Source organism: Pipistrellus hanaki (genome assembly GCF_964339955.1).
Source record: "Pipistrellus hanaki genome assembly, chromosome: 3".
Taxonomy (NCBI): Eukaryota; Metazoa; Chordata; class Mammalia; order Chiroptera; family Vespertilionidae; genus Pipistrellus; species Pipistrellus hanaki.
Window position 1 is genome coordinate 10,690,235 of NC_140505.1, and position 11,154 is coordinate 10,701,388.

General features: G+C 40.2%; 1 protein-coding gene across 1 annotated transcript; it reads left to right on the top strand.

Annotated features, from left to right (window-relative positions):
- Window positions 1–291: 291 nt before the first annotated feature.
- FGF20 (fibroblast growth factor 20) lies at window positions 292–9,296 on the top strand (the record flags this gene model as incomplete). Its single annotated transcript, XM_084879624.1, has 3 exons — window positions 292–568; window positions 7,269–7,372; window positions 8,946–9,296. The coding sequence occupies 3 exons, from the start codon at window positions 292–294 to the stop codon at window positions 9,189–9,191; spliced, it is 627 nt and encodes a 208-aa protein (XP_084735750.1). The 3' UTR covers window positions 9,192–9,296.
- Between the last annotated feature and the right edge of the window lie 1,858 nt (window positions 9,297–11,154).

Sequence of the window (11,154 nt, forward strand, 5' to 3'; positions counted from 1 at the left end):
CCCTGCCCCCGGAGCCCTGCCCCCGCCCCGGTGCAGCGGCCGCAGCTCTGGATGCTTCTGCGGACCGGCCCGCTCCCACCTGCCCGCGGAGAGAGGATCGCCCCGGGACCTGGACCGCGGCCGCCCCCCGGCCGCCTGGGCGCACCCTGCACCCCGCCACCTCCCAGAGCAGCCGGGGGTTAACCTTCCGCGCTCCCTCCGTTCGCCGTCCTCCTTCTGCACCGCCGCCCGCCCGGCTGTGCTTTCTATTGGGGAGCTTCTGCATTCGCCGCTCCCGCCCACCCCTCCTCCATGGCGCCCTTGGCCGAGGTGGGGGGCGTGCTGGGGGGCCTGGAGGGCCTGGGCCAGCAGGTGGGCTCGCACTTCCTGCTGCCCCCGGCCGGGGAGCGGCCGCCGCTGGGCGAGCGGCGGGGCGGCGAGCGGGGCGCCCGCGGGCCGGGCGCGGCGGAGCTGGCGCACCTGCACGGCATCCTGCGCCGCCGGCAGCTCTACTGCCGCACCGGCTTCCACCTGCAGATCCTGCCCGACGGCAGCGTGCGCGGCACCCGGCAGGACCACAGCCTCTTCGGTAGGTACCTGCGCCCCGCCCCGCTCCTCCTCCTCTCCACGCCCCGGGGCCGCCTCCCTCCTCCCTGCCCGCGGGGAGACCAGGCTGGCGGGCGGGGCTCAGGGAGCAGCAGGGACCCCAGGACTTGTCCTCTGACTGAGGTGAGCCCCGCGGCTCCGGATGCATGGGGGTGGGGGGGAGAGAAGGGGGAGAGAGGCAGAGGAAAAAGGGGTGGGGGTCCACACGCGCTTTATTTCCCAGTCCTAATGCCCCCTGGGATCTTCCTAGCACCACCTACCTCAAAGGCAGTGTTTTGTTTGTATTTGTTTTGTTTTTAAAACTCCTATAAAACTCCTATACTATTTCCTCCCACTTCCTGTCACCCCTCCCCAAAGTTTTATCAGCAAAAAGCAGTAACAGGAAGCATTCAGCTTCTTTACACACACCCTACAGTTATGCACCCAGGGCTGCTCTGCTCTTGTATGGGATGCAAGCATTCACCTGCCACACAGTGAGTGTCCACCTAGAGTACAGTGAGTGTCCACCTAGAGCACATGAGCGTCGCCTAGATAGAGCACAGTGAGCGTCCGCCTAGATAGAGCACAGTGAGTGTCGCCTATATAGAGGACAGTGAGTGTCCGCCTATATAGAGCACAGTGAGTGTCCGCCTAGATAGAGCACAGTGAGTGTCCGCCTAGATAGAGCACAGTGAGTGTCCGCCTAGATAGAGCACAGTGAGTGTCCGCCTAGATAGAGCACAGTGAGTGTCCGCCTAGATAGAGCACAGTGAGTGTCCACCTAGATAGAGCACAGTGAGTGTCCACCTAGAGCACAGTGAGTGTCCGCCTAGATAGAGCACAGTGAGTGTCCGCCTAGATAGAGCACAGTGAGTGTCCGCCTAGAGCACAGTGAGTGCCCTCCTAGATAGAGCACAGTGAGTGTCCGCCTAGATAGAGCACAGTGAGTGTCCACCTAGATAGAGCACAGTGAGTGTCCGCCTAGATAGAGCACAGTGAGTGTCCGCCTAGATAGAGCACAGTGAGTGTCCGCCTATATAGAGCACAGTGAGTGTCCGCCTAGATAGAGCACAGTGAGTGTCCACCTAGAGCACAGTGAGTGTCCGCCTATATAGAGCACAGTGAGTGTCCGCCTAGATAGAGCACAGTGAGTGTCCTCCTAGATAGAGCACAGTGAGTGTCCGCCTAGATAGAGCACAGTGAGTGTCCGCCTAGATAGAGCACAGTGAGTGTCCGCCTAGATAGAGCACAGTGAGTGTCCACCTAGAGCACAGTGAGTGTCCACCTAGAGCACAGTGAGTGTCCGCCTAGATAGAGCACAGTGAGTGTCCGCCTAGATAGAGCACAGTGAGTGTCCGCCTAGATAGAGCACAGTGAGTGTCCACCTAGAGCACAGTGAGTGTCCGCCTAGATAGAGCACAGTGAGTGTCCGCCTAGATAGAGCACAGTGAGTGTCCACCTAGAGCACAGTGAGTGTCCGCCTAGATAGAGCACAGTGAGTGTCCGCCTAGATAGAGCACAGTGAGTGTCCACCTAGAGCACAGTGAGTGTCCACCTAGAGCACAGTGAGTGTCCGCCTAGATAGAGCATAGTGAGTGTCCGCCTAGATAGAGCACAGTGAGTATCCACCTAGAGCACAGTGAGTGTCCGCCTAGATAGAGCACAGTGAGTGTCCACCTAGATAGAGCACAGTGAGTGTCTGCCTAGAGCACAGTGAGTGACCTCCTAGATAGAGCACAGGGATCGTCCACCTGCATAGGTAACAGGTTAGATTCCGTTGGTGCCCTCACTCCTGTCAGGCTCATCTGGCAGCTGTCCTCTGCGCTTAGTTCTATTTGACTGAGAAAAAAAGCCTGTGGCTACTGAGCATGCCCAGTCCCTCAGGTAGGCTCCTCTTTACAAAGTATGAAACCCCAAAGCAAAGACCTTGGTGTTGACCACATGTAAGAGGAAATGGGGAAGCGAAAGGAGATATGGGTGGGAACACCTAGGAACAGGTTTTGGAATACCTCCAGCAGTGCTGGGAGCCGCAGGGGTTAAAGCAAAGAAACAAGGGAGTGATTGTTAAGGCAGATTACTAAATCACTATAGTGGGAAATCAGAAAGTCTCCACTGTTAATTCCTCCCTAACTTGCAAGTGCCCTCACCAGTTTGAGCCTCAGTTTTCTTGACTGTTCAAGGAGGGGATTGAATAGGTGATCGCTTTAAGATGCTTTCTGGTTCTGACATCCCGGGATCTTTTCCCCCCATTGCCAAAGTTCATCCTATTACAGTTAACTGCCTAGCACTCTCAAAGGGTTTTGATCATCAAATTTGGGAGATCATTGGAGAGATTCACTGTCTTACTTTTTCTTTTCTTCCCTCCCCCTTCTCAGCCTCTCCCCCCCCCCCAAAAAAAAAAAAAAAAAAAAAGATACCATTTACTGGTCAGCAGCAGTGTGAAAGAGTCCCACAGGGATCAGGTTTCCCTTACCTTCCTCAGCACTGCAGGATTTTTTGAGAACCTCTTCTCCAAATGACCTTCCTTCTATCTTGTCCTCTTCGCCATGTTTTACTCTCATTCCCTTTTTGGCCCGCAGTACTCATTAAAACTTCGGAGAAGTGGAAATCTTGGACTGAGTGGCTTTTGTCACTCTCAATGTAGAAAAGAGCATGTGGTGACCATTGGGTAGCACTCAAAGGCCTAGAAAATGGGTAAAGGTATAATAGAAAGCTATTGAAGGAAGTTCCAAGTACAGAAAGTCTGTCTATATACTTCTCCAGCAGAGTCTAAGAGGAAGAACAAGACAAAGACATTAGTCCAAAGATTAGAGAATGCATGCTGCAGACATAGACATTAAGTTTTGTGGGGTGTTTTATTGTTGTTTTTCTTTACTATGGTATTTTAATGTGTTAAGTGGAGAGTTTTTAAGGCTACATTATGTACCTCTGGAAACACATGCAATTCATGAGACCTCCCCAATGACAAGAGTTGCTTCTTCCACTTTGTGTCTCTTTATAAGACTATTGGAAGAGATGAGTAAATATTTGTACACTTGATAACACTCATTAAACTGGTATTTAAATCCATTCTTTAAGAAATGAAGTTTGCACATCAGAATTACTATCTTATGGTAATTTTTTTTATCTTACGTTAATTTTTTGCTAAAATTTTGTATAATTAATCAGTAAACGCAAAAATATGAATGATTGATTTTTGTGCTAGTTTGTCACTCTATGATGAGAGGCTACTTATCAGAATAAGATATTTACTATCACAAAGAGAAGATAACCAGATTGGTCTGGTAGCCTAAAGGAGTGAACAGACTCTACAATGCATTACAGTGCCTCCTAGTGGCCTCTGATAGCTAAGACATCATAATTTACTACAAAGGAGTATAGGTGAGAAGGAAGCTTATGTTTAGTATTTTTAATTTTATATGTTTCTCTACTTGCCTTCTTTTCCTATTAATAGTTTTAATTACTAATTATGAAATCATTTTGCCATTTTTCTTTTAGACTCATTTCTGGGTCATCAAAAACCTAATTTTGAAAAAGCTTAAGATTGGATATTTTTGATGTTCAAGTAAATTAACATGTTTGATAATTTATACTGATTTGGTTACAATTAAGTAAAAAAAAAATCAGAATTCTGGATTTTAAAATTTCAAAACCACATCAATAGACAGAAAGGTCCCAGTGAGGTTAAAATAATTTCCTATTGGGGTTAGCCCTATACTTATAATAGAGTTTCTCTGCACAGTAGTATATTACCTAATACCTAAACATGGAATCATTACTTAAAAAAAAGCTTAACTGAGATCAAACATATTTCTTTAGAGGCTTTTCCTTTATTCTCCTCTATTCTCCATAGATTTGTCTGATGTGGTTGCATTGTGGGTCGACTCACCTGTTTATTATGATTTAAAAGAAGGCTGGCTTTGAAAATGATACCAGAAAGACAAAGTACCTCCAAGTCTTTTTATGGGACACTGGGCATTAGAAAATCTATCTAAAATCTGTGATTACCTCTTAAGGAAAGTTTTTCATGTCTGCTCTTTGTGAAGGAATTAGCTTAGTTGCCACCTCATATTATAAATAAAAAAGACTTGTCAAATCTCATTTAAGAATCTAATGACTACAAATTACTATGTGGTATACTATTTCCTTGAGGAGAAAAAGGATCAGAATTTAAAAGTGTGGCTAAAGTCTTTAAGAGGAACACATACACAAAAAAACACACAAAACCCTTTCCCAATCAACCCTATGAGCCATTGCAAAATTATTTATACCAGGTTATGTATGAAGTTTTGGATATTATTTAATAAAGTTGAAACTATCTAATAGGATTATTCTAAAAATGTGTAATTTCTGTCTTTCCACAATATCATATTTTTGACAAGATAGCAATTTCTTAAGATGAGAATTAAAGTATAGGTGGTTTTAGTTTTGCAAGAAAAATGAATATAAGATCTGTTTTATAATTGGTCTATATGTAAATGAAATATATTTTATTGTATTTTGAAAACTGGCTCTATTATGCATCCTAATCAGTTAATCAGTTCCTATTCTTTGAAAGACAGGAGCATCTTAATGTAAATCAGACACTTAAATAAAATTAAGTTACATGTGAACCATGGTATCCTTTTCAATTTAAATTTAACATTCAATACAACTTCAAGTAATTACACATTTACAAGTATATCCTGGATGAAATTCCATTAACCTGTCTGCTTCTACCAACATGATTTGGCCTGATATTTTTATTTCTAATATAAATTCATCATTATTGAACTTGACAGCAAATTAAAAAAAAAAATTTATTGATTTTTTACAGAGAGGAAGAGAGAGGAATAGAGAGTTAGAAACATCCATCAGCTGCCTCTTGCACACCCCCCACTGGGGATGTGCCCGCAACCAAGGTACATGCCCTTGACCAGAATCGAACCTGGGACCCTTCAGTCTGCAGGCCAACACTCTATTCACTGAGCCAAACCGGTTTTGGCATTGGCAGCAAATTTAATTGCCATTTATTCCCTACCTCTAAAGTTGCCATTATAATGGCTGTTCTATGGCGTCTGTGTCTTCCTGCTATGTCTTCTCTTCTCTCTGCCTTAGGGACACTGACTCTTTTAAGCAACTTATAGTCTATTTAGGAATGTATTGTTATTGTAAAATCCTTGATGGCTCTAGTATTCTAAATGATCTTCTAATAGTTTGAAAGCATTCATTTGGGCTCTTAAGAATCTACATGAAAGCTTAAGAATCTGCATTTTTGCCAAAGAATGAAGTAGGCTCTGGACAGAATAGAGCCCTCTGTATAGGCAAATAACTAGAATTTGAATTTTTCCTTGGACTTGGGAACATCTTGTGACCAAATAGAAACTTGCACAATAGTAAAAAAATGACTTAAAAGCAAGACTCAGGCTAAATGGTGCACATTCACACTGTTTGTAGAGCTTAAGAGGGGGTGAATGGGTAAGGGTAGAAAGCTATTGAAGGAAGGAAGTTCCAAGTACAGAGAGTATGTCTATATACTTTTCCAGCAGAGTCTAAGAGGAAGAACAAGACAAAGACATTAGTCCAAAGGTTAGAGAAAGCATGTTGCAGACATAATCATTGTTTTGTGGGGTGTTTTTTTTTTTGTTGTTGTTTTTCTTTATATGGTATTTTAGTGTATTAAGTGGAGAGTTTTCAACACCAGTTTAAATGAAAGTAATTTCAGAAAATTATTAATAGAAAATTGATTTGCATGCTAAATTCTTGATATTTGGCTATCACATTTAATGAATTATAAAGTGTTTTTTTTATTTATTTGAACTATAAAATTTACTTTTAAAAATCATGTAACAGAAAATAGCATATTATGTAAAGTTTGAAACTACTGTATTGTCTTCAAGAAACAGTGTCCTGAAGTAGAAACATTGGATTAAGGTTCAGAAGTGTGAGTTCAAGTATTACAGATGTCATGTCCTTGGGCAAGTCAGTAAACCTCCTTGAGCCTCAGTTTCTTTATCTGTAAATGGGATGATAATATCTCCATACCTATGCTAGAGGACTGTTTCTGAGGACCAGATAGAAAATGTAAATAGAAGATTCTTAATAAACCATAAAATACTAACATACCCATATAAGTTATACTGGTTGCAGCTAGAAAAAGATTGACTTGACTCAGGGCATGCAGAAAAACGCACACAAAAACACAAACCCCCACAAAAGCATAATTAATAGGACATGATTATAATTAACTAATGAGATCACAGAGAGCTAAGAACACCTCTATTATATACTAATTTATGGTCATAATAGCACCCATTTGTAGAATGCCTAATGTGTGTGCTAGCTCTTGCCTCTCTCTTGTAGGGAGGCATTTCCCTCAATTTGCATATGAGGAAACTGAAGTTCAAAGAAGACAAATGATTTGCATAGTTCAAAGAGCCAGTGAATTACTGAACTGGCATGCAAACCCAGGCCATTCTGGTTTAAGGTGTTATACCCTTTATGTTATGCAATGATGAGATTATTTTCTTTTTTGTTTTTCCCCATCTATAAAATGGGAGGGCCATCAGGATAAGACAGTTATACAGCACTTTTCAGTTACATAGGTCTATCACATACATAGTTATATTTATATTTAGCAATATTGGTGTACTTTTGTTTGGAAGATTTTCATTAGTCACATGTTCATTAATAAACACAAATCGTTATTTTGTTTATGAATTTAGGTATCCTGGAATTCATCAGTGTGGCAGTGGGACTGGTCAGTATTAGAGGTGTGGACAGTGGTCTCTACCTTGGAATGAATGACAAAGGAGAACTCTATGGATCAGTACGTATTATTTTTTTAATTATGTGATTCATAAAACAATGACTATCAATTTTGTAAGTAAAATGTCTACTGATAATGCATTTCAGAAGAAATATATCTATGTACAAATTAAAGTTTTATATTCTGATATGTTTCTATGTGTCTGGGCAATAGTATAGCAGCTCAGTTTTATTTTCTAAAGCTTAAACCCTAATGCTTTCAGTTCACTAGGCTTTCCAGCCATTATCTTAGGTCTTTTTACTTTTCTTCATCTTTTGGTCATTCCCACCAGAGATGAAAATGAGAGCATTTTCTTTCTGCCCTGTTAGATTCTTTTTGTCTTTACATTCCTTTAATGTATAATTTCTCTACTCATTATCATCCTCTATAGTGAAGTATAGATCACTTGCTATCTTTGTTTTATTCTTTTAAAATACATTTTTATTGATTTCAGAGAGGCAGGGAGAGGGAGAGAGAGATAGAAACATCAATGATGAGAGAGAAAATCATTGATTGGCTGCCTCTAGTATGTCCCCCACTGGCAATGGAGCCCACAACCTGGGCATATGTCCTGACCAGGAATTGGACCATGACCTTCTGGTTCATAGGTTGATGCTCAACCACTGAGCAACACTGGCCAGGCCAAAATCACTTCTTAAAGTAAAAGTCTCTAACTAGTTACAATGACAATTTACTCTTTATGATTTAGCTGATGGTACTGTCAAGTACCTTTTTTTCCTTAAAATCTCAACTGAGACCATATGTACAATTAGAATCTCCATATATATGGCAACATTGGTTATAATATTTCAGTAAGTGGCATTCCACTTATTTTTGTCCTTCATAAGAGCAAACCTTGCTCTTTCTAGAATCTAGACTGTCTGTTCAGAAGCGAAATACTACATGTGTAATAACCACAAGAGTAGAATTACAATGGAAGGAGAAAAACATGCACATAATTTTCCTTTTTCATGTATATGTTGTATTAAAAAAGTCAACTGTGGCCCACCCCTTAGAATAATATACAGTCCATCTTGAAGAGACAAGAAATCACTGGGCTTTTACTGCATTTACCTAAAAGTAACATCCATATCAAGGTTAGTCATGGGGAATGTATCAACAAATAATTAACAAATTCATAAAATGAATATATATAATTTGGAGTGATGATCTTAAATTAGGAATTTGGATGTTAGCAAGATCTTGAAGTATTTCAAGATGTAGTAGAGATTTTCTACGTAGAACTTTGACATCTAATGATGGAACAACATAAACTACAGGCCTCTTCGGTGGTGTTGGTAGGAGGAGGGAAATAAAATGGAGCATGAGAAGGTTCAGAATATTTTTCTAAGTATTTGAAAATAAAATTGGAAATTGACATGAAACAAAGTTCTTTGAATTGAACTGCTGGAAGAAAGAATTCCAGTTACATAATAACTAAAGCAAAATAAAATAAAAACAATCTTTCTCCTTCCTTGGCAAGGATATAAGTATAGGCAAAGAACTAAGAAGATAGAGTTGAGATTTTTCTAAAAAAAAATACTTTCAAAGGTTTTCTTTCTTTTTTTAATGGCAGTTATCTTCTCTCTTTTAGGAGAAACTGACTTCTGAATGCATCTTTAGGGAGCAATTTGAAGAGAACTGGTATAACACTTATTCATCCAACATATACAAGCATGGAGACACTGGCCGCAGGTATTTTGTGGCGCTTAACAAAGACGGGACTCCAAGAGATGGTGCCAGGTCCAAAAGACATCAGAAATTTACGCATTTCCTGCCAAGACCAGTGGATCCAGAGAGAGTTCCTGCATTGTATAAGGACATTCTAATATACACTTAAAGTGTAAATTGTGTCTTTACTGAAGAACCAAATTGCAACCATTTTTTCTTATTATATAATGTTTCCAGTGTAAAATAATAACCCAGGAAGACATTCAGAATGTTTCAGAGCCTATTTTCCACTCAGAGACTGAATTTGGAAAGAATATTAAGAACAAACAAAAAAACTGACAACATGGTTCAAGATCTCTATAAGTGGATTAAGTTCCCTTATGGACATTGACTCAGTCCTTGATGGTAGACTGAAGCTGAGAATCTGTAAAACGTGGATGATGTGAACCCCACCTAATTTGCTGCTCTGGTGCCTCACCTCTCTGGATAATGTTTACTTTAAAAGTTACATTAAAAATAGATACTTCATGTTGAAGAAATGGATTGACATGGTTGGCCAGGATTACTGCTACATATATTTTAAAGACCTTGAAGGATTTTGCAGGTTATGTAAAAAATGCTATGTAAAAAACCTGGGTGTAATGTGGACTATGAAACATGCACACCAAGACGGAACATTTTTTTTTAAAAGGATGGACCTATTTATACATTTTCAATTTTCAAATATTTATTATATATTTATTTATTAAAGAGTTTATTTTTTACTGGTATATGAAGATATTACAAAGAGAGAAAACAACAACAACAAAAATTCATTTATTGTGCCATTATTTTGTTGTAGTATCTTTGTCTGTAAAGAAGACATCATTATTACAACAATTAAACATAGGATAAAATCTTGAGTTACTTTTTAAAAATAAAGTAGAGCATAGATTATATTTTTTTGCAGTCAATTGCCTTCTAAATGTAACATTGGTTCTTTTGACCTAGAAAAATGCTTTAACAATTTGTATTGAATTCAACACACATCCGAAAGGAAATTAAACATTTTTAATTTTTTGTTCTGGTTTCATTCCTTTTCGGGTGAAAGTTATTCTACTTGTATAACATAATAATTTAAATGACAAAATTTTAATTTCCCTAGAAAAAAGCCTCCAGTACTTAGAGAACTTCTAATGTTGAAATTTATCAAACATTATGGACAACTTACGTATTTTCTTGATTCAATGTGAAAAGAACATTTCTTTTCCTACTGTGATCACAGAAAGAATTAATCTTAGTGGTATCACCACTAACAATGGTAAGGCTCCATCTACACTGAGTATCCAGATTATTATGATCTCTGAATGCATAATAATCTGGCCACTCAGTATATATATATATACTTAGTATGTATGTGTGTGTGTGTGTGTGTGTGTGTGTGTGTGTGTGTGTATGTTTGTGTATGGAGAGAGAGAGAGAGAGAGGCCTAGTGCATGAATTCGTGCATGGGTGAGGTCTGGCCAACTGGGCCAGGGGGAGGGGACATAGGCGGTTGGCTGGCTTGCCTGCTGGTCAAATTCCTGGTTGAGGGGACAATTTGCATATTAGCCTTTTATTATATAGGATATACATAGAGTGGCCAGATTATTATGTGTTCAGAGATCATAATTATCTGGCTACTCAGTGTATGTATCTGAGCCTGGTATCTTTTCCATAGTAGCTCCTATTTAATAATTTATCCAGTAAATATCCATTGAAACCTGCTATACAGAAGATACTGTTAGGCACAATGTGGTGATCAAGGCAGATGGGCCCTGCGTCATGGAGGTTAATGTCTAATAAGGAAATAGATGGTGAATAAACAAGCTAACAAATACCATAATTGTGAATTGTGACATGCTCTATGAGGAAAAAAGGATCAGACACAGGGAAAAGAGAACACAGTTTGATAGGATGAGTTAGAGAAAGCGTCGCTAAAGAGGTGGTGTTTTTAATGGGTCCTAAAGGATAAGAAAGAGCCAGACAGTCGGACATCCTAAGAGGAGAATAAGAGTCTTACTAGAAGAGGAGACAGTGAATGTGGAGTCCCAAAGGCAAGAAGGAGCTTTGTGGCTAGAGCTTTGTGGGAGCGTGGCACAGGTGAGTTTAGA